This window comes from Gopherus evgoodei, chromosome 11, assembly GCF_007399415.2.
Source record: "Gopherus evgoodei ecotype Sinaloan lineage chromosome 11, rGopEvg1_v1.p, whole genome shotgun sequence".
In the NCBI taxonomy this organism is placed as follows: Eukaryota; Metazoa; Chordata; order Testudines; family Testudinidae; genus Gopherus; species Gopherus evgoodei.
The window spans coordinates 62,847,443-62,871,555 of NC_044332.1; the positions used below are offsets into that span (position 1 = coordinate 62,847,443).

Below are 24,113 nucleotides of genomic sequence, written 5' to 3' on the forward strand. Positions count from 1 at the left end.
TATATGCTATCATGTGCCAGCAATGCCCCTCTGCCATGTACATTGGCCAAATCAGATAGTCTCTATGCAAAAGAATAAATGGACACAAATCTGACATCAGGAATCATAACATTAAAAGACCAGTAGGAGAACACCTTAATCTCCCTGGTTAATCAATAACAGACCTAAAAGTGGCAATTCTTCAACAAAAAAACTTCACAAACAGACTCCAACGTGAAACTGCAGAACAGGAATTAATTTACAAACTGGACGCCATCAGATTAGGCCTGAATAAAGACTGGGAGTGGTTGGGTCATTACAAAACCTAAGCCCAATACTAATTTCCCTCTACCGTTACTCACATCTTCTTGTCAACTGTCTGAAATGGGCCACTCTCATTACCACTTCAAAAATTATTTTTCCTCCCTTGGTATCCTGCTGTCAATTGAATTGTCTCATTAGACTGACCTCACACTTGGTAGGACAACTCTCATCATTTCATGTATTTATACGTGCTCCTGTATTTTCAACTCCATGCATCTGATGAAGTGGGTTCTAGCCCATGAAAGCTTATGCCCAAATCAATTTGTTAGTCTCTAAGGTGCCACAAGGACTCCTCGTCATTTCTGCTGATACAGACTGACAGGCCTACCACTCTGAAACCTGAGACCAGTTGATGTTAATGGACTTCTCATGGTGGTATGCCTTGGTAGTGCAGACCAATTGATATGCAAGGATTGAAGAACCATAGCCTACAAAATCAGAAGTTCCTTCTTACACACTCCATTATTCCCTCTTTTTCATTTCTTGACAAATGTCATAGTTATCTTAAAAACAGGATATTTCCCAGCATAGTTGGACTAGAGACCCATCTTATTCAACTGGGAGCTTTATAGCTATATTGAGCACCTATTATTAACACTAGTGGGGTGCAACATATTGAGCTTTACAATCACTAAGCTTTGATTCACAGAAGATATATTATAAAGCATTAGTGATTTAACAATTTAGAGATAACTTTTTCCTCTCTCTTAAACCTGGACAGTTGGACTCAACCTAGCTTAAACAATATAAATTTTTTAAAACGTATTCACAATTTCTGCCTTTTCTGTAAAATAAGTGGCATAAAAATACATGATGGTGCACAATGGTATACACAGGTTTTATTGGCACTTCTTTGAATCACCTGTTTTATCACTCATGCCTTAATCTATTACCTCCTACTTATGTCAATAAAAACCTGTAACGCCAATTACATATCTATATATATATCTATATATCTATATATCTATATATCTATAGATATATATAGATATATATATATATACACACATACACCTGTACATACAGCTACAAAATACAAAACACACATTAAATATTTTATGCATCCTAAGACACTAGTTTTTAAAAAGTGAAGCATTAGAAATCTTATAGACTTGGCTAGGAATTTACTGGGGCCTGATCAAAAGCCCACTGAAGTCTTTCCTTTGAGTTCACCAGGGTCTGGATCAGGGTCTGCTGTGTTTGTTTTATTGTCATTTCTTTGCTCTCTCATATATATATGACTTTGATAACCTTCAGTGAAAAAGAATCTTACAAAAATTCTGATGAGGCTCTTATTCAATTTCCAGGGTCTGAAAGGAACCCCTTGTTACCCCTTTCAGCAGCAGTAGGGTTAGGCACAATGAGTAGATGTTGATATGCCTCGCAGCTGATTGCAAGGCAGTCTAGCCATAGATAGAACAATAAAGAACACCAATCTGGCATGAGCAAATATGGTACAGATTTTTTCAAAATTTAGTATGTTATAGAAATGTTTCCCTGCTTTTATCAGTAGGTAGTAAATAGCTGAAAAGTCTAATAATTTATGGTCCCTGATGGCCCTATTTCATCTCCATTTTCATGAGGAATTTAGAAACACAGAACCAATAAAAAAATCAAGTACATAAAGCCTATATCAATTCTAACATGGCCAATCTGTAACTTGGATTCCCCAGATATTAATACCATTCCCTCTTCCATGTTCTAAAGGATGCTGTAACAGAATTTTGTCAGCACCATAGATTATACTGACTCCATTTTATAATATGAGTTAGATGCTCTTTGTATATCAAGGAAGGTGTGTATTTTTTTTTAAATAAAACACTCTTCAGCTCTGTTTTTAATATTAATTCTAAAATTACTTGCTTGGGTCCATGTTGATTCATGACTGATTTTTCAATGAGTAGGGGTGATGATTGGAAGCACTGCCAATCCAGACGCTGACAGTTGGAGCTAGACTCTGGGATGTATACAGTGAACAGTAAGCCCACATATTTCCTATGCACATTAAAATGACATTATTCCCTAATCACACTTCCCTGTGCAGGTGCAAAAATTCTGAACAGCTGTGATTCTGCATAGGTTGGTTTTCAAACCATCACTGGTAACTAAATCCAGTAATGTCATATAAATCACAGACATAACCAAGCAGTGTATTTGTATAATTAAACAGACAAAAACATGTTAAAGACATAAAGACATGTTTAGTGACACAGTTAGAAAAAAGCAGGGAAACTCAGTCAGGCAAACATTTCATCTTCTTGTGCACACACATTACCATAATGCGTAACATTACACAGTAATTTAGTCTTTAGCAGAGTAGCTGGGCTTAAAAGACTGATTCCACAGCCTTCACAGTTGCAAGAGCCATACTAAGAGAGCATAGCTATCAATAGATCATCTCTGCATAGAGACAATGTGCAGTATTACAGAACCAGTAGTCAAGAGTGAATATTAATTAACAGCTGCATCATGTTTTCATGTCTATTTTAAAAAATAATTGGCAAAATCACATGTGGCTTCTATAACCAATTTACAAAAGCCTGATATAAGTTCTGTAAGGCAGGGACTACATACTTGACTATCTTTTCTGAAGCTTCTAGGCACTATTGTAACATTAATATTAAATAATAACTGCAGGACTGGTTCATTGTCTTTTAAACTGGCTGGCTGCCTCTCACATAATTCATTTTTAATTTCACTGTGTGTGTTACACCTGCCAATATACAATACCCATCAATAAGCACCTTCACATTTGATGCCACACATGTGCGCCTTGAATTCACTGGTCTTTTGCTGGGTACAGTGATTCATCCTGCTAGCGGCACCTAGGCAATGGCAATAGTTCAGATAGACACAGTGCCCAGCAATGGAACAGCTGATGCAAATTTAGGGCCAATTTTTGAGATTTTGAGCATTCTAAACTTCCATTGCCTTCATTGGAAGCTGAAGCTGCGTAACATCTTGCAAATGATAATTTAGCTTCTTGCACAATTGAAACTCTATGGACATAAGGGCTAAAAAAGGGTCTGTGAAGAGCTGCAACGTATTATCCAGTAGGAATGATAAGAGAGAACAGGAAAAACACATGTGGATGGGAAGGAGTTTGAGCTGGGGCTAGATATTATTCCAGCTCCATGTGAGTAATTGAAAGCCAGCCAGGATGTTTACTAACACTTCAGATCAGTTGCCTCAGTGTTGTTGTCTCTATGTCATCTGTAACTAAGCCGGCATTGGACCAAATACCTTGCTGGCTTTATTCCAATCATATCTTTGGAGTCATGCCAGCAGAGAATTTGGTCCACTGTCACCAGAATTATTTTAACCTGATACACTTCCCACTGCCAGAATACCCGAGGTTCAGATTGCTTCTCCTGCAGAAAGGGTAGCTATAGAAGACAAATGAGAAAAACGGAGAAAGATACAGAATTGGAAAGAGAAATGAGTACAGAAATGGAGACACACAAAAGAAAGGTCTTCATAATGAGTGACCCAATGAAAATTCATTTTGGTAATGACTTTTCAGCAGTCTGCTGTGTTAGTGCAACTTATGCACATGTTCACTTAATCAATCTGAAAAAATAAAATGGAAGTCCTTGCAATGTTTATGGAAATAGGAGTTAGCATACATACATTCTAGTTGTTTTCCAGATTAATTAGTTCCATCATTTAACTCTCATTTTTTCCTCCTCTTACTACCTATGGCCTCTTTTAATGGGTTACAAGAGAGCTAAAATCTGACATCTTACCTTTTTGAACTCCTTCAACATAAAAATGATCTGGTCAACTTTGCTGAAAAAAAGCCCACATGAGCACTTGTGAAATTAAGACTATTATCTGTTGTTTGTATTACAACAGCCATTGGGAAGGCCCTAAACTGGGAACTGGACTCCATTGTGCCAGGCACCATGCAAACATGTCAGATCAAGTCTCTATCCTGAGGGCCTTGCAATATAAGAAGAATACTATCTGAAACATTAGTGGTTCGTAATTACTTGGAGTCAAATTCTGCTTGTCATATCCTCTCGAGTAGTGCTATTAAAGTTAATAGAACTGCTCACTTGAGTAAGGCAAGCAAGTTTTGGCTCTTGTAGGACAGGATGATTAGGGGTGAATCACACCAGAACTCCATGAGTGCCCAATACTGAGCAGAAGCAGACTTACCGTCTACAGTACCAGTCAATATGTAATGATCACATTGATCAGATATCGTCAAGGTTATGCATCCAGTGTGGCTAATTCTTCACAACTGCTTTCTTATATATGATGAATGTGCAGCTTTTATGGTTTTGTGTGTGAAATAAAGAAAATATTGAGCATTATTTACTACTAGAAGTAATTTCAATGCGACTTAGCCTGGTAATAAGCATAACGAAGCTCTACAAAACTGGCTAGGATACATCTTTAAGGCTGTGAATTACCTTAATGCTAAGGATACAATACAAATATCTGAAACGGGTAGAGAACAGAACAAATCCCTATGAGCATTTTAGTTACTGTGTTTTGTATGAACTACATTTCTGTTTATAGCAGTAGCTCTTACATATACCATAAATGTAGAAAACAATCGTATACTCTTGACAGATTTTAAATTCACATTTTAGGCACTTGATATGTTAACTAAGCCAGAGAGTAATTTGACTGATATTGACAGTCTTGTTTTATTCTGCATGGTATCATCACAGTTCAGTGACTATTCTAATGAACCTAAATAATGCTGATAAAATTGTTTCCAGTATATGAAACACATCTTACTAAGTACACGAGGAGAAAAAAACCTCAAACAGTATCCATGAACTGGTGAGTTTAAGCTAAAACATTTATACAGATTGCATTCATATGCATCGCTACGTTTTTTCTGAAACCTTAATTGTGTCACCACCTCTGCTGCTATCAAAGCAAATTGTGTTGTGAATAGTAATTACCAAGGGCTTCATTATATACTCTGTTAGGCACTATGTCAGTGCATTCCATTTTCCAAAAAGCCAGTGGGATGATAGTTAGGCAGGGAAAAGTCTTGCAATGGGTGTTTCACAGCGGTCAGACTATCTCAGATAAATTCTGCTCTCAGTTCAATTGGAGTAGTTACTCCAAATTTACCGTGGTGTAATTTATAGCAGGATTTGCCTGTTTCCTTGTGGGGGTATGTACAAGTATTTTTTACAAAATATTGTGTGGCAAATAATTGCAGGTCTCACTGAACACTATTTATGTAAGTGAGTAATCCCATTGGCTCTAGTGAGACTACTCATTTGAGTAAGTGATAAACAATATAACAAGGTACTATAGAAGAGAAAATTGCTGTATTAGCTTGAAGATTAATGACCCCAGAGATCTGGGCTAGTTAGATCTTTTATTCCATGACTGAAACAGAGTGACCAGACGTCCTGATAAAATTGGGACCATCTCGATATTTGGGTGGTTGTCCTGTGTCCCGACTGATCTTTGGTCAGAATACAATTTGTCCTGATATTTCGCTCCACTGGCAGCACTGGTTTTGTTTTTGTTTTTTTGCTCCGCCAGCAGACCTCCCGCTCCCCTATGTGTCCTGATATTTTCTTCATCTCATCTGGTCACCCTAGACTGAAATAATTCATGATTTTATTCTTCCCATTATCTAGGAAGATCTGAACAATATAGTTAAATGCAAGATACATCTCTGAATCACCACTGCTTTGCCACATGAGATAAGAAGCAAACACCCTGAATATTTGGATTTTTGTTTTCTTAGGAAATTAACCAATTGGATTAGGGAGAAGAGAATGCCATAATTGTTAAATTTCTCAGACCTGTTCTAGAATTGACAAGCTCTGTAGGTATTGACTGTGAATCTCAGTGGCATTCAAAGCTGCCTATTGATAAATTGTCGATTTGTATGGAATGTCAGATGATTAATGCAGGCAAAGGACACGATGCACCATTTAGGGATTTGCTTTCTCTCTTCTCTTTGTGTGTTATGAGAGATTTATTAGCAAGACTAAGAAATTCTCCTGGTAGAGTTAGGTAGAGGGAATGTGTCATGGAAAATGAGGTGCTGGTACGATGTCATTTAATTTAGTGCCAGATTGCGGCTGAGCTTTTATGCAGGTGTGTGTGAGTAAGGTTACACATGAGGATTGTGCATAATTTCAATCCCTGTGCTCAAGGGAGCTCCTCAGGGAGGCTGTGTAATTCTGCAGTACCCTCAACACAAGGCTGTGCCTTAAAGACACAATTTAGCTTGTAGGATTCAGTGTGTTACTTGGAAGGGAATAGGGGGTCTTGGAAACTCACAAGTAACATAAACCCTGTAGCAGCTTGCAGAAATCTAAATATTTACATTCTTGATGTCAGGAGGATGCAACATAATTCATCAACCCAAATGGCAATATAATATTTATATCCTGACAAAATGAGCCACTTAGTGCAATAATATCCTATGTTAGCAGCATCTGTATTTTCAGATGGAACTACTGCAACCAACATTTCTTGAAGAAATATCTGTCACAGCTAAAGATTTATCACAGAGGCATATGTCAATGGACAAACCAAGGAAGTCCTGGTGTTTTCACCATTTATCTGCAACATTGTGTTATGTTTGAGATCTACAGATAACTAATAGGTTTAGTTTCATGTCAGATGCCATTGCAATAGGAAAAAAAACTTCAATTAGGGCTATTGATTAATCTTTGATTAATTTTTTGAATTTTTTTCTACATTTCCAAATATATTGATTTCTATTACAACACAGAATACAAAGTGTAAGGGCTCACTTCATATTATTTTCATTACAAATATTTGCACTGTAAATGATAAAAGAAATAGTATTTTTCAGTTCACCTCATACAAGTCTGTAGTGCAATCTCTATTGTGAAAATGTAATTTACAGATGTAGATATTTTTTGTTGCATAACTGCACTCAAAAACAAAACAATGTAAAACTTTAGAGCCTATAAGTCCACTCAGTCCTACTTCTCATTCAGCCAATTGCTAAAACAACCCAGTTTGTTTACATTTATGGGAGATAATGCTGCCTGCTTCTTATTTACAGTGTCACCTGAAAGTGAGAACAGTCGCTTGCATGCCGCTTTGGTAGCCAGCGTTGCAAGGTTTTTACATACCAGATATGCTAACCATTCGTATGCCCCTTCATGCTTCAGCCACATTCCGGAGGACATGCTGCCATGTTGATGATGTTCGTTTAAAAATTAGTGCATTAGTTAAATTTGTGACAGAACTCCTTGGGGGAGAATTGTATGTCCCCTGCTCTGTTTTACCCACATTCTGCCATATATTTCATGTTATAGCAGTCTTAGATGATGACCCAGCACATGTTTGATTTATGAACACTGTCACTGCAGAGCTGACAAAATGCAAAGAAGATACCAATGTGAGGTTTCTAAAAATAACTACAGCACTCAACCCAAGGATTAAGACTCTGAGGAGCCATCCAAAATCTGAGAGGGAAGAGGTCTGGAGCATACTTTCAGAAGTCTGAAAAGAGCAACACTCAGATGTGGAAACTACAGAACCATCAAAAACGAAAATCAAACTTCTGCTGGTAGCATCTGACTCAGATGATGAAAATGAACATGCATTGGTCCACTCTGCTTTGGATCATTATTGAACAGAACCCATCGTCAGCATGGCTGCATATCCTCTGGAATGGTGGTTGAAGCATGAAGGGACATATGAATCTTTAGCGCATCTGGCATGTAAAGATCTTGCAACACCAGTTACAACAGTGCCATGCGAATGCCTGTTCTCACTTTTAGGTGACATTGTAAACAAGAAGCAGGCAGCATTATCTCCTGCAAATGTAATCAAACTTGTTTGTCTGAGTGATTGGCTGAAGTAGGACTGACTGGACTTGTAGGCTCTAAAGTTTTACATTGTTTTATTTTTGAATGCAGTTATTGTTTTGTACATAATTCGACATTTGTAAGTTCAACTTTCATGATAAAGAGATTGCACTACAGTACTTACATTAGGTGAACTGAAAATATTATTTCTTTTGTTTTTACTGTGCAAATATTTGTAATAAAAATAAATGTAAAGTGAGCACTGTACACTTTGTATTCTGTGTTGTAACTGAAATCAATATATTTGAAAATGTAGAAAACATCCAAAATATTTAAATAAATGGTATTCTATTATTGTTTAACAGTGCAATTAATCGTGATTAATTTTTTTAATCGCTTGACAACCCTAACTTCAACCTCTCTTGAGCTGTACTTGGCAGAAAAGCAGACCATAAATTGATGTTTCAGAGAGTAGTTCTTAGCTTGTCCTTTCTGAACTATATTATTTTGTAAACTGTTTTGTTTCCTAAAAGACTCCAACAAACTTGTCCTTCTGTCATTTTAGCAAACCAGCTTGGCAAACTATGAATGTGCATTTTCTTTTAAACTGTTTCTTTGTTTCCCTGCACTCTGTGTCCCCAATTTAGAACATATCCAAGCCTTTCAGAATAATACATTCTATAGGCTATAGAGACCACATGAGGATAACTCAGCTTCATGAGTTTTTCATTAGATCTTTGCCATTACCTGACACAGCTGCAGTGATAAATTATCCTGGGCTCATAATGATTTGTTGACTGCTCAGTGAGATGCTCATATATTAACTTTCACACAAGGGGCTGGAGAATAAACACAGCATATTCTCTCTACTTAGGTTGTGTCAATGTGATAGCACCTTTATTTTTGGGTAAAAGGACGCTAAGAGTTTAAATTTTAACATACCAAATAAGAAATACTATTTACTCCCATACTTCACAAGAAGTGCACTTTTGTTTGTTTTTTCCACCATTTAATATGGTGCATTTAGATTTTAATTTCCTTTCGAGAGACTTAAAAATAAGGGGAAAGAGAAATATTTAGCATTCCAGCCTTTCTGAACAAACATACGACTTGATCCAGTTATTATAGAGCAATATTGTAACTTTGCCAGCCTAAATCAAATAGTATGACTTTGAAACAAATTAAGGACACCAAATAAAACCTTTCAAAATCAGGAGTTAAGGATGACATTCCATCCTTGATATATTCCATTATATCCTGGTATTCTAAATCCTGCGTATGGTAATGAGCATCACTTGTTTGTAGACAACTGCGATACTTAAGGATAATGCAGCACATTAAAAACAGAATTCCCAGACTTACCTTTGAATTTCCAGACTTTTATCTGGCAAAGTAGGACTTCTAGGGTCCAATTATCAGACTTGACCTCTTAAAATGCAGCTATACTTGTGCAACATCTATGAAAGGACTGGTCCTCTGTTGACATCAATAGGAATTCTGCTCAAGAAAAAATATGTAGGATCAGTTCCTAAACTGGAAATTGTAAACATAAGTGCCATTTGTGGGGCCGGGTACATATTTCACACAGTGTAACATGCACATACACATGGATTGTGCCCATATTTTAATGGCTACAGTTTACAATAGTCACCCTGCTTTTTTTGGCCTTAAACGTATTTTTAAACTTAATTTTCCTTGTGGGCATTTCCTTTATGTATTTGTTTAAAAGAAAAAAAATAAAACCATACTTCATTGACTTCTAATCTAAATACTTAAAGAATTTGCAAAATGTATCTTATTGATTCAAATGACCCTAATGGTTTCCTTGGACTTCCATGAATCTTGCTCATCAATATATGATAAAAGACTTTTTACAAGAAAGACGATGCTTCTCAATCACTTTTCACAGCTGATATATTATAAATATCATGATATGCACTGTCATTGTTACATTTAAGTCATTTCCCACTGCAGAGCTATTGGTTTGAGTAGTAGACAGGTGGAAGAATGTTAGAGTGATGGTTTTTGCTACTTTTAAAAAATGTCAGTGTTCTAAAAATCCTTTTGTCAGACCTTGAACTAAGCAGATTCATGTCTGGTTAATATTTGGTTGGAAGATTTCTAAGGAAAAATGGATGCTGCAAGAAGCAATGTTAGCAATTCAGTAAATTGAACTCTTTCCTCTGAGTGTCTGCTGTTCAGAACTAATGCCTGAATGTAGTAGCAGGGCACTATGCTGCTGGTAGTTTATTACAGAAGAGATAGAAAACTAAGGTCCTTAAAAATGCCATGACACTCTTGAGAACAGTAGCGGCATTAATGTCAGCAAGAAGGGCAGCAGCATTAATCCCAGTAACAGGGCAGAATTTCAGCATGGCTAATTGATTACACTCAATTCTTCAACTCTCCTGGCAATTCAGTTGGATATAGTATGCTTGTTCACTGCACGTCCATCAAATGGTGTGCTGTGCTCCTTCCTCACAGGTGACTACACCGATCAGTTGCAAGTCAAGTGGTTCCTATATATTATGGAGCATGGTTAAGCATTTAGTTCAACGCACATGAAGAAGGGGAGATGACATGTACGCAATTCAAAAATTCAAAAATCAGATATAATACAGATAAAGCTACATCAGCCACACAGTGTGGTGGTGATCTTGAATGCTGTGGCTTTCCAACATTTTTTTAATTTGAACTTTAATTCTGAGTTTCCTGCCTTTCAAGAAGTGGAAAGGTTTTTTTTTCCAAACCCAACATTCTAAATGAGGTGATTCTCTGAAATAACCAATCATTCTTAAGACAACTTTAAGAGTGGGCAGAAGTTCTGGTCTGGGGAATATGTGCAGTAGCTATGGATGGGATTCATTGGGCAATAGCACTATGCTATATACTTATTTCTGTGAACATTCACATAGAGAGAAAGAGAGAGCGCTACTATTTGCTGTGGGCCCAGTCCTATTCCCATTGTAGCCTTTCCCTTCTGCCAGAGTCTTTCGGTGTGGCAGGGAAAAGCTCCAGCAGCTCCCTGCAGTGGGAAAAGGTTCACTGCTTGTCTTTCCCTGCTGTCTCCCTGGTGATGGAATCCTTCCCAGCTGCTGGAGTCTACCCCTGTGGTGGGGAAAGACACCAGCAGTGGGGAGGCAGTGTGCCACTACACTGCTAAAAATATCAGTGTACTTGGGGGACGCATTACTTATGCAAGCAGAGAACCCTGCAGGGTACATACACCCAGAGGGTTCAGGAGTGTCTTTACTCACCTAAGCAGTGAATCACCGTCTACATTGCTATTTATAACCATGCTAGTGGGGCTACCCATATATGTACTCTGCACACAGGGGCTTCTCTAGACATTTTGCCGCCCCAAGCACAGTGGCATGCCGCGGGGGGCACTCTGCCGGTCACCGGTCCCGCGGCTCCGGTGGACCTCCTGCAGGCATGCCTGCGGAGGGTCCGCTGGTCCTGCCGCTTTGGTGGACCTCCCGCAGTCCACTGGAGCCCTGCCTGCCGCCCTCCCAGCGACCGGCGGAGCGCTCCCTGCGGCATGCTACCCCAAGCACGCGCTTGGCGTGCTGGGGCCTGGAGCCGCCCCTATCTGCACACCGCCAGAAAGAGAATGCCATGTACTCTTTGATATGTAACTCTGTGGACAACTTCTCATCTGGCTTGCAATTAATTAGTAATGTGAGCTGGCTCATCCAGACTTATAATAGAGAACCAATGAAATTGCATTTGCCTAGCACCTTAGTACTAACAGACTGCATTAGTATCTGGAAACATTTTATTTAGTTGCAAAGTAGTCAAATAATTGTTAGCAGATGGAGTTAACATACTTGTGCTATAGTTTTTATAGTTAGGATGGTTTGAAAATAAATATAAAGCAAGTAAAAAAGTGAGTAAAATTACAGTACTATTTTGTATTACAGTTAAAAATGGTGTTAATTTTTCAAGGCTTCTTCATTTTGCACATTTTTTTCTTTAAGTGGAATTTTGTATGATTTCTAGTCTAGACAAGATTTTGTTTCCTGGCAAATTGGTAGTTGAAAGAAGATAATATACAGTGCTTTATTTTAGCTTTGTTACAGATAAATTTATGTACTCAGGAAGAAGAGAGAGGTGTACTTTAGCCATTAAGAATTGCACTATACACATAAAGATACTCATGAATTTTGCATGGCTGCAGATTCTCACAGCCGGTATACTATCTTTGCAAAATAAGATGACTGAGTGCTGACTCAAGCCGACAGATATAACTATGTTTCTCCCTGTTATTAACATGTTAATTATGTTATTAACATCTCTTACCCATTTTGTCCCATTATTTCTCCCTTGTATTCCTTTTTTTTTTCTACTGTCTCAATTTAAGTAGAAGCAGGGGGGACTTTTATGACACAGTCAGAAACAACTCAAATCTTTAGCCACAATTTCCACTGAATCTTTATATGTGTTCAGAACAGTTTGGTTAAGATCCCCGTCATGCACCGCTTAGCAGTGGTCACAGGTTTTCCAGGGAGCAAACAGCTCAAGGATAGATTACACTGTGTTTGCTTCTGCTGGTATAACCAATGGTACAAGGCACTGGGAGTTATGTTTGCTGGGTTGGGGAGAGAGCACTTGCAGGGGTCAGAACAACCCCAATCTGGGCAACACTGGCCAAGAAAAAGATGCAGCTAACGTGGCCAAGGTGTGCACAGATTCAGTGAACCCGCTAGACAGTCTCTGTCCTGTGGAGCCCTTGGTGTCAGTTAAAAGAGCCTTCCCCAGAACTACTAAAAGGAAGGCATGGTAGAAACAATATCTTCCCTTCCCTGAGGGAGAATCCCCTTGGGGTAGAGCAGTGCCTATTGATACAGGGAAGTGTAATTTACAATCTAGATTGGTAGGGACAAATTGATTCCAGAACATGCATTTATATTGGCTGGGGGTTAGCCAGTCAGGAATGACAATAAAAGTTTCCCCCTAACTTTTGTTTTAAATAAAAAGTCAGCAACAGGGTCCTGCATGAAATGAAGATGTGCCATCCTGATTCTGCCACTGACTCAGTGGGTGGCGTTACGTAAGTTGCTCTATCTCTGTGGGCCAAATCTGCTCTCAATAAATGGCACCACTCTTTCTTTACACCTATGTGAGTAGAATTTGGCCTCAGGTCTCAGCCTCTCTTTCCATCAATGGGAACAATCACACTACCTTCTGGATTTATTTAATGTGAGACACCCTATATCAATGCTAAATTATTAAATACAATATCTAAAACACCACATGAAGGTGATATTGAATATAAAAAACCTTTCCACCTCGTACTGAGTGTAGAAGGCGCTGATTATATTCCCTTTCACTGATGCATTCCGATGAAGTGAAATTATCAGTCTAGGAGAGTTAATCAACTGTTGAACCAGGAGCTTTTAGAAAACATGTGATAAGATGTCTCACTGTCCCTCTGTCTTCTCCTTTGCAAGTTTTCACTCCCCTTCAAAAATGATCTACTTTGCCTTCATTATTGCATCTCCTCTAGAAAGCAGACTTGTCAGTGTAAAACCATGCAGGCTGATGATGATCTAGTACTCCAGATTTGCATAGAATCCATCCTACTTGCTTATTCCTCCCCCTAGAGGTTACTGGCAGATCTCAGGTACTCTCAAAATGCACAAGGTAGACATCTGGGAGTGGTGTGCAAAGGTAGGGTAAAGCGCCCAGTTACACACCTTTCACCATGTACTGTGGCAGATTATGCTAAGAGGGCCTGCCCAACTTACCCCAGGCTGCAAACACCTCAAAAAGCTGAACACCTACTCCAGGACTAGTGTAGCAAAGTTGTGTCCTCCTTTCCAGTAACCAAGTCCATGTTACCCCATTAGCAAGAAGGATGCGTGACATACGAGCCTCTTTGTTGGCGCTGGACCACTGCAGGAGCATCCTGGCATAGAGATGATCCTCACTGCGCCCTTTACTCAAAGTTTCAGTGGCCAGAGATTGTCAGGGGGGTGGTGGAAAATGGCCTCAGTGCACTTCAGGATCTGGCCCTCTGCTTCCATTAGTGAATGAAGTGCTGGACTGCTGCATCTACACCATTGCTGAACCTGCATTTCTTAACCTTAGCAGAGCAATGCAATCACATTGCAGTCCCTAAACAGAGTTTGTTGTGAATGTAACGTGTTCTGCCAAACTGCCAGATGGGCTGATGTCTACACTGTTAAAAATAGTAGCACAGTGCTGTTCTAATTATAGTATCCTCAGATTGTTCTAACAGATAGATGCCAAGACACTGAATACCAGACAAAGAAAATTGCTGCTTTCTTTTAGAAAAATGTAAAGAAAAATATATTTATTGCAATCTGTTTTCTACAAATATTTAGTGTTTTAAATATTGTACTGTTTTAAATTTGCTTTTGCTGTATTTTATACACTTCTTATGTACTGACTACAGAATACTTCTAATAAAGTAGATTTACCAAGAGAATCAAACTGAGTATTGCTATAAATGTATTGATATTGTAATGGATGAACTAGTATTTGGGTGCACCACTTTTCTCTACTGGAAGGAATCAGCTGTGTGTCACATGCCCTATACTACTGACTGCAGAAGGCGAGTCTCTTCCAGTTGTGGCAAACTCAGGACAATTAGCTACCAGGAGAGGGGTAGTAATTAGTCCCAGAGGGGTTAAAAGGCCTCTCCCTATCCATTGAGGGGAGACAGCCACAGAGAAACAAGGTTCAGCTGGAACAGGGGTTACCAGGGAACTAGTTAGCTTCAGCTGGCCCCAATTGCTGGGGACCTTTTTAAACCTTCCCTGGCAGGGAAGCAGGGGGAGGAGAGAAGTAGAGTAGCTGCCAGTGAGCAGGTGCAGAAACTCTTCCTGCAAGACAGATTGCATTCTCCCCAGAAGGAGAGAAAAACTGAGCAAGGGACTGACTGAGAAGGGATCGGCCAGAGCCTGTGCGACTGGAAAGGGCTTTTGCTTTGCCCAAGCCTGTGGCTCCAAGGCGGCAAGGGACTGAGCCAGCAGAGGAGAAGCAGGTACTTTGCCACACAGTTCAAAGAGGTAGGGCCCTGTGCTTTTGGGTCAGAAAGAGGAGTTTTATCTCTGCTCTTGCTTTGAAATTGGGAGTGGCTATTGTGTGCATTGTAAGTCTGCACTATGACTACTTCCTGTTCAAAATGTGCTTGTTTCACTGTTGCCTCCTTCTTTCTTCATCCCCCAACCCCCTTTGTTTGCCTTCTTCACTTGTTTTGTTTTGGCATACAAGATTGTATCTTTTTGGAGTAGGGACTTTAGTTCTGTGCATCACCTAGCACAATAGGGCTGTAATCCCTGTTTGGTGCCTCTAGGCATTACTAGATCCATGGACATCCTATAAGATGATATTAAAACCTGAAATGTAGCTCTTCTGGTTACCAGTTGGTATTCAAAATCTTCTCTTCCTTCAAGTTGAGGAAGACACAACTGCAGCTCAGGTGTCAGGTTCCTGTGACATTACCATCTAGATCCTCCAAAATCTCTTCCCATCATCCTCTAATAAAGAAGGGGGATTTAGACTGGAGAGGCCTTGTCATAAACAGATAGTTAAGGGTTAATGTCTCTCTTACCTGTAAAGAGTTACAAACAGTGAACCTGGAACACCTGGCCAGAGGACCAATCAGGAGACAAGATACTTTCAAATCTCGGTGGAGGGAAGTCTTTGTGTGTTTTCTTTGTCTGCTCTCTCTGGGTTCTGAGAGGGTAACCAGACATACCTACAGGCTCTCTAATTTTCTATTCAAATAGTAAGTAACAGTAGAAGGTGGTTTAGTCTTTTTGATTTCTTTATTTGCAAATGTTTATTTTGCTGGAATGATTTTAATGTGTATCTGTGCTGGGGGGAAGGCTCCTCTCTAGTGTCTATAAGCTGAAAGACCCTGTAACATTTACCATCTAAATTACAGAGACAACTTTTACTTTTTTTCTTTCTTTTATTAAAAGTTTTCTTTTTAAGACTTGATTGATTTTTTTCCCCTTGTTGAGGCTCAAGGGAATTGAGTCTGTACTCACCGGGGAATTGGTGGGAGACAGGGAGAGAGAAGGGAGGGGGGAAAGGTGGAATCCCTTTGTTTTAGATTCACGGAGCTTGAATCTGTATTACCTCTTGGGGAGGGGGAAAGGTGCAGTCCTCTCTGTTTTTAGACTCAAGGAGTTTGAATCACAGTGATCTTCCAGGGTAACCCAGGGAGCCTGGAAGAGGCAACGGTGGAGGAAAGGGTTTACTTTCCTTGTGTAAGATCCAGGGGGTCTGGGTCTTGGGGTCCTCTGAGAAGGTTTTGGGGGACCAGAGTTTACCAGGCACTGCAAGTCCTGGTTGGTGGCAGCACTAAAAGATCTAAGCTGGTAATTAAGCTTAGGGGGATTCATGCTGGTACCCCATCGTTTGGACGCTAAGGTTCAGAGTGGGGATTTACGCCATGACAGGCCTGTGCACAGAGACACAGCTATTCTTGCCAAATCTTTTCCAACTACTGTCCAGCATTTAAGAAGTGAAAAGGAATTGGGATTGTCTTCTGGCTCCAGTCTTTAACTCAAACACCCATTCTTTAGCTCCTCCATATAAACGATCATTAATGTTGTCAACTATGTTGTTAATCAGAAGGTCTGAAAGTTCCAAATAAGTTCTCAACTTTTCTTTCTTTTCAGAGCCTGTGTCATCTTGGGTGTGATATTTCTTCTTTCAGCTGTATGTATAGTGGTCAAAGCCATCCATGACCTTACGATGAAGTTGCTCCCAGAAGTGGTAAGGCCATTCTTTTCTTTACGATGCTCTCCTGGTCCCCAGTCCTGAAAAGGGCTGCAGGAAGGCAGACCCTGCACCCTCATGAAGCCCTGTTACATTTAGTTGAGCTTCAACAGGGGAAGAGGCCTGCCTGTGTACACATCATTGTAGGATCATGGTCTTAAAGTGATATTTTTTCCATACTGTAAGGTATAATCTCCTGTTGAGGTACAGGTATGACCCACTAACATTACAGGCCAAATCCTGCTCACTTTAATTGTCTAAAGCTCTTGTTGAGGGCTATAAAGTGAGTAGGTTTGGGCCCTAATGATGGTGTTCAGATGAGTTCTCTCCAGCCCAGGTACATTTTTTTTAATGGGGAGAATGTTTCCAAAGCGCAGGACCCCACCGACTTGGGTATTTTGTTTTTATTGTGGAAAAATATTTGGGGATTGTATTTTTTGTTTTCCAGCTCCTGCCTCCGCATCCAGAGACACATGCAGGTGGCAGGAGAGAATCAGGTGAGGGGAGCATGCTTTAGCTTCCTCTGGGAGAAAGTGCTGGCTCTTCTAGCTATCCCACCACTGGGCATCACAAAGACTTTTCTTCTGCTCCCTGCTTCCAATGCAGCTACAGAAGCCTGCCCAGACTGACAGAGCATCCTTCACCAGCAGCCTCTCTCTCAGCTCAGTGCTTCCTCCCTTCCAACAGCACTGAGAGTCAGTCCCCCACACCCTGTCTGTCCAACCTGGCTGCTCAATGGGAGAGCCAGCGGGCACCATTTCTATCATCAGAAGAGCTTTCCAATTCTTTGCTGCCCAAATATTTACAGCTGAACATGCCCACAGACCAGTGCACATGCTCAAGCCAGGATTGGGTGCGCACAAAGCTCTCTGACCACACCTGATTTGGGTGCTTCCAACCCCGCGCACATGCCATGCAGGTGTGCACATAGACGTGCAACATTACTCTGAAAATTTGCCCCTGGCCATTTCTTGCCAACTGTGCGCGCGCGCACACACACCCTCCCTCCACCATCATCAGATCAGCACTCTGGCCACCTGCTTTAACTAGGATATGGAGGCAGGCCTGGAAACTACAGAATACAATCTCAAACTATTCTGCACACTTTTAAAAACACAAATGGTCTACATGGGGTTTTATTCTGTGGAAACTTCTTTGGGGTTGGGCAAAACCCACTAAAATTAAAAGTCTACATGCAATACTTTATTGGGAGTTACATGCTCATCAAGAGTAGAGCAAGCCCTGGTGGGCTTAAGTATTCTATTTCTTTTAATTAGCAAGAATATTCACATCTAAATATATGCTCCTGGATATATGTAACAGCAGCAAGCCATGCAGGGAGGTTTCTGTAAGAGGCAAAATAACCATCTTATGGCTGTATAGTTGTCTATGGCAAATGAATTTGGAAGGTTTAGCACATTTCTCTGTGGGTAAATGTCCACAATATAAAAGCCAATTAAATAAGAGAGCCCAAAGAGTGAACTGGCATGGAAATCTCACTGACTAGAGGTCATGCCGTTAGATTAGGGTCATCTCTCTCAAGTGGGCCTCAGTTCAAGGGACATCACTTGTTTTAGTCTCAGAGTTCCTTACAATTCATACAAATTTGGGGTCTTGTCGCTTTTATTTGTGAAACTTGTTTACATCAGAAATAAAGAATCTTGAAAGTGGGGTTGTAAAATGTTTGTGTCCTAAAGGGATGAATCTCCCAACATTTGGGGATGTGATTTTTTGAAATTTGTTTTGCATTGGAGTGAAAACACGAGAGAGACACCTACCACAGAATAGCCAGTGGCCCATTTAGGGCACTCACCTAGGAGGTGGGAGCCCCAGGTTCAAGTCCTTGCTGTGCCAAAGACTGAGCACCCAGATCACCAGTTGTTGGAGTGGGGACGGTCAGTTGGTCTGTCTCTGATTCAGTGAATCAGCAATTTTCTGATTGGAAAAAATGTTTCATTGACGAATTCAAGTTTTTAGAGATATTGGGCTGATGCCTTTCACAAGTGCTGCATTTACATGCGCACAGAGATAAGAGTGACAACAGGAAAGTGTAGCTGGTCTGGTCTAGTGTGCAGCCACCCAATAATATGGCAAGCACCACACACACTTAGGAGTTTTCAGAATGTGAGAGACCAAAGAATTTTACCTGGAAAGCTGTTGCTGTTAAAATGCAAAAAGTGGTGCTGTTGATGTTTCTCTCTTACTATTCAGGGTCATTTATAATATATGGCAGGAGTTCTCCTCTACAACCCAGGAATTAAAATGTAAAGTCTGGAGACTGAGAGAACAACATTATAATAGAGATGATGCTGCCCATAATCTCCAGGGAGGAGATTTGCCTAAAGGCTACAGGACTCAAAATATTTAATGGCAATTACAACTCTTTAATAGAGACCCCTTCAGGTGATCTAGTGGTGCTTACTTCTTCTGTGCCTGAATCTAAAGCTGTTTGCTCATATTAATAGCTCGGCTTTAGCTGCTCAGGCCCTGTCCCAGTGCAGAGAGTTCCTCCTCCCAACTGCATGGACCTTTGTAAGGAACAAATATTTTCTACAGCTCCCAAAACAATATCATTAACAATGAAACAGGGTCTTCCATTACTGAAAAACCTGCTTAAATGGAATGAAATGTCCCCACCAGCATGTCCTGATGATGAGGATTGTTCTATATTGGTACCTCTATAGTGATGGCTGAGGAGGTGGTTTTGTTTGCTCTTCTTTGGAGCACCAGTTAATTCAGGGGTCCCCAACGCAGTGTCCGCAGGCACCATGGTGCCCACCGGTGCATCTAAGTGCACCCGTGTACTGGTCAGTGGACGAGCATCCACCGAATTGCTGCCAACAAGCAGCGTCATCCAGAGGTGTCGCTGCCGAAATGCTGCCAATTTTCGGCAGCGACACCTCTGGATGACGCTGCTTATTGGCGGCATTTTGGCGGTGACACCTATTGACATTGCCGCTTGTCAGCGGCATTTTGGTGGATGCTTGTCTGCCACCATGGTCCTCCGTGGCTCGTTGTCTGGCGCCTGCCAGATGAAAAAGGTTGGGGACCACTGAGCTAATGTGTAGTTTTATATTACTGATTTATAGTATTATATTTTGTGGATCTATTATCACCTACTATAGCTATAATATATGCAATTACATGGCAACTAGATCTGGATGAATTTTTGGACAAAATTTATTTGCTGAAAAATGCAGTTTTAGGTTGACTGATACAATTAGAGAATTAGGGTCAAATCTGGCAAACAGCTTTGGCCAAAAATTGATTTAAAAAAAAAAGTCAATGTTTTGTTTAGACTTTTGAAAAATGAAATTTCAACTTGTTTCAAAATGATGTTTCACTTTGAAACGTGGCTAAATTTATTTAAAAACAAAGACAAAAAAGGTTAAAAAGCACCTGAAAATTAAATGAAACAACCCCCCCCCCCAAATAATAATTGCATTTTGGGTCAAACTAAATGTTTTGTTTGACCCAAAATGAAATTATCTTTTTAAGTTTCAGCAAGAAAAATGTCCAAGTTCAGTTGACCTGAAATGTAATTTTTGGGATTTTTCTGCTCAGTCACCACACCAAAATGTTCTATTATTCACTCAGCTCAAATGGTAAAGCGTTCGAGTGGTACAGCATAATCTGCCCCTGGCCTTTGAGCACAGCAACACAATATCCAATTCCACATCAAGATGGTGACTGAATACCATATCTGGGGCTGATTCTAATCTTACAGTGGCATTCCATTGATGTCCGTGAAGTTACGGTGGTGGTATGAGAGCCAAACATGAAGGGCCAGTAACGCCACAAAAACAAGAGGCATTACACCACTTTTTTCACTAGTGTAACGAGGTCCAAATTCGATCCAGACAATATAATCCTATGCAAATTGCACAGGGGAGCCATATTGCATGACTCTGTGTGTGTGTGTGTGTGTGTGTGTGTGTGTGTGTGTGTGTGTGTGTGTGTAATTTATACTCAGATCTGCCTTTCCTGGAGCAGAGGTCATACAGAGCAGAGGGTAACTTTTCAAAGCCTTGTGTGAAATTTTAGCAGCATGACTCTGATTTTAAGGGGAATTATGTGGCTAAAACCCCCATATCGCCACTGGAAAATGCAGCCCTTCATGTTCAAACGTTGAGCACAAAACTAGCATTGTTAGTCTGTTTTAAGACAGGGAAAGTTCAGAATGTGCAGCCCTACTCTTCATTTGGGCACAATTTGCATGGCTGTTTGTGTGGAACAAAATGATAGATTGAACCATTGCCGGAAGTACAAAGCTTCATTTTTCATCTTTGATATACATGGTAAATTACACAGACTTTGTCAAGATTATATATACAAAGCGGTAGGGCAGATATAATTTCTTTGAGCTCAACTCTAATTTGCATAAATTTTAGAACAAATAATTGAAGATATGAACAAGTCTTGAATGAGAAATGTATCAAATAATCACGTATCAATTTGTTAATTATAAGCTGTCTTGGTTAAATGCCTCAAAGGGTAGTCAGCCCCCTCTGAATTGTTCTGAAATAATTACGCTAACCTTATTGCATTTTCTGCCATGTAGAATATGGGTCATTTCATTCATCAATTTTTAACGTGCCAGTAACATAAAAGGCATTTCCTTAGAATGAATGTGCAAGATCCTTCATCGAAGGATTGACCTGTTTTTGCAATAGATTTCAGAAAGGGAAAAATTAATAGCGCGCTGTAAGTAAAAAGAAAAACAAATGGATTTCAAAGTATCAATGACTAAGGAATCATCCCTCAGTTCCTTGTCATAGCTGCATGCAGAAATATTTTGTGCGTGGCATTTTGCTTTGGATCAGATGGAAATATAATCTTGATTTTTTTTTTTAGCCATGTTACATGATGGTTTTCTGCCGTAGTGTTATCTCTTTGCTAATTTCAGTCAAGACTAAATGAGTCCATGGAGAATGAAAGATTTGTAGGCTAATGCAAATATCCTGTTTCGGGGTCCTATCTTGTAAGGTGCTGAGTGCAAGATCCTCAATTTAGTTGATTTACAGTGGAAGATGATCTGGCCCCATTTTTATACTTGTATTTTGAGTAGGGTGACCAGATAGCAAATGTGAAAAATCGGGACAGGGGTTGAGGGGTAATAGACGCCTATATAATAGACAAAGCCCTGAATATTGGTATTGTCCCTATATGGTCACCCTAATTTTGAGGCTCCTAAGCACATTTAGAAATTTCAAAAACTGATAAATAACAACAAATCCTATGAAGCAGATTGCAGTGGAATGCTTTCCATGGAGGTCATGGCTTTTTGCAATACTTTTAACATTTCAAAGCCTTGGTACATGCTATATTTCATTTTTTTACCTAACGTGCCTGGGACTGCACACTGATTACTGAAGGACAGAAGTTGAAGTGGTAAATGAGTGTGTTTTTGTATGTGTATCAGATGCTTGGCAATTTGTTGTTCTATATGTATGATACGAAAAAGCCTGCACTGAACAATGACACAGTACTTTGGGAAAGTTGGATCGCAAATTAATTATGTATAAGTTGTTACTGTTCTGGGGAACAGAACTTTGTTTAAAAGTAATTCAGAAATGAATTTGTCTCAAGTGTTGAAAACATGAGCACTTGTACTCCAGGGCTATTTGCAAGGACTGTGCTATAGAGTATATGTAGTGAGTAGCATAATGAATAGTTTTTCAAATTATTGTGGTATAATGGGCAGAAACATGCAGCTGAACCTCCCATCACAGTCAATGGAAGTTTTGCGTGTGGTGGGTCTAAGCACAATGAATGGAGCACTACTGTACAATTCTGAGTGACAGATGGCCCCTTGTGTTACTGTTAGGGGAGTTAAATTTGCTGAGCACCAGAAAGTGTCTGGGATCTCTCCCCCTGCTTGTAGGACACAGTAAGTTGGTGAGACCTGTCCAGAGCAGATTCTACTACATATTTCTCATCCTCTCTTAGTTTGCATTTATAGCTCGAATAAGTGTTTTGAAAAGGCATGAGTTATTTTTGCAGATTTAGAGCTTGTTTTATGTGTATGTATATGTACTGTGTGTGGGTTTGTGTGCACACACACAGGCTTGGCAGAATTTGATTTTTTTTATAATTTTGACAGGTTTGTTTTTAAGCATTTTTTGATTATCAATTTAAATTTTCAGTTACATGGGGAATCAGATAATTATTTAATGACAGTAGACAGATTTAAAAAGTTAAAGTTTGATCATCGATAAAATATGAATTGTCAACATCTCATGTCAAAATACACAAAGCAAATATTCTTAAATCAAACTCTAAAGTTCTCAAGCACCATTTTTATTACATTGCCTATTGGTAAACTGATTTTTTTTCATCTGGTTGTGAGAGTGCAGTGAAATTGACATTTACCAATAAAAATGTAATCCTTCCAAGTCTAAATATACACATGCAAGCATACATATGTTTATACTGCTTATTAAAAGGTATTATTTATTTTTAATCTGCTCACTGGTGCATCCGTTTAGTTCTGTGCTGCTGTATTTTGATTTTTGGAGTTACCGCAATATAAAATGCTACATTTTGTTCTGTGCTAATGTGGCTCTTACCAGTTGGTCCATGCGACATCCTTCCTAAGGCACTGAAATCTGGCAATTGCTGGAGGTGCAACAAAGTGGTAACATATCATAGTTCTGTAATTTAACATATGGCTTCACAGTTTATCCAGTGCTAACACCTCCACATACATAATGTGAGTAGTTATGTAATTTATCATGTAGCTACCACTTGACATGTTATATAGCTATATAATTTACACGCATACTCTCTCAACAGCATTTTAATTAATACGTATGTTTAGACCTAAAGATTTTCACTCCCCGTTTAACTTTTATTGGCATGAGTTCTTCTTTATTTTTTAGCTTTTGTGTCCAACTGTAGAAGTGTGATCATCCTTGTGTCATATAAATGAAAGGGGGATTACATCTCAAAGCTTTAGGAAAGATCCTACACAGTGCCCCATGTTTCTCTCCAAAGAATAGAAGGAAACTCAGTAGCTGTGTTCATTCATGTGTTTGGAGAAATATTGACACCCCATTCTTTTGATGTCATGGTGTCTGGAATCCTATTCAGTTTGCAGCAATTTCTTGATTTTGAACTACTAGAACTGAAAATATGAGATGAGAAACATCAGAACTCAACTCGATCTGAGCTGTCAAACACTGTCTCTGAATGTGTTAGCACTTAACCTTGGGGCTTCTCTGATGGAAATTACTCATCTTTGGGGGGAGGTTCACTCTGTTTTAATAATTA

The 24,113-nt window shown here is 39.6% G+C and overlaps 1 protein-coding gene across 1 annotated transcript in view; it reads left to right on the plus strand.

Moving 5' to 3' along the window:
* The window catches only part of TMEM163 (transmembrane protein 163), a 171,518-nt gene that overhangs the window by 105,840 nt on the left and 41,565 nt on the right, over positions 1–24,113 (plus strand). The window contains exon 5 of the mRNA XM_030580880.1: positions 16,742–16,838. Within this exon, the coding sequence (XP_030436740.1) occupies positions 16,742–16,838 (97 nt within the window). The remainder of the gene's footprint in view (positions 1–16,741; positions 16,839–24,113) is intronic.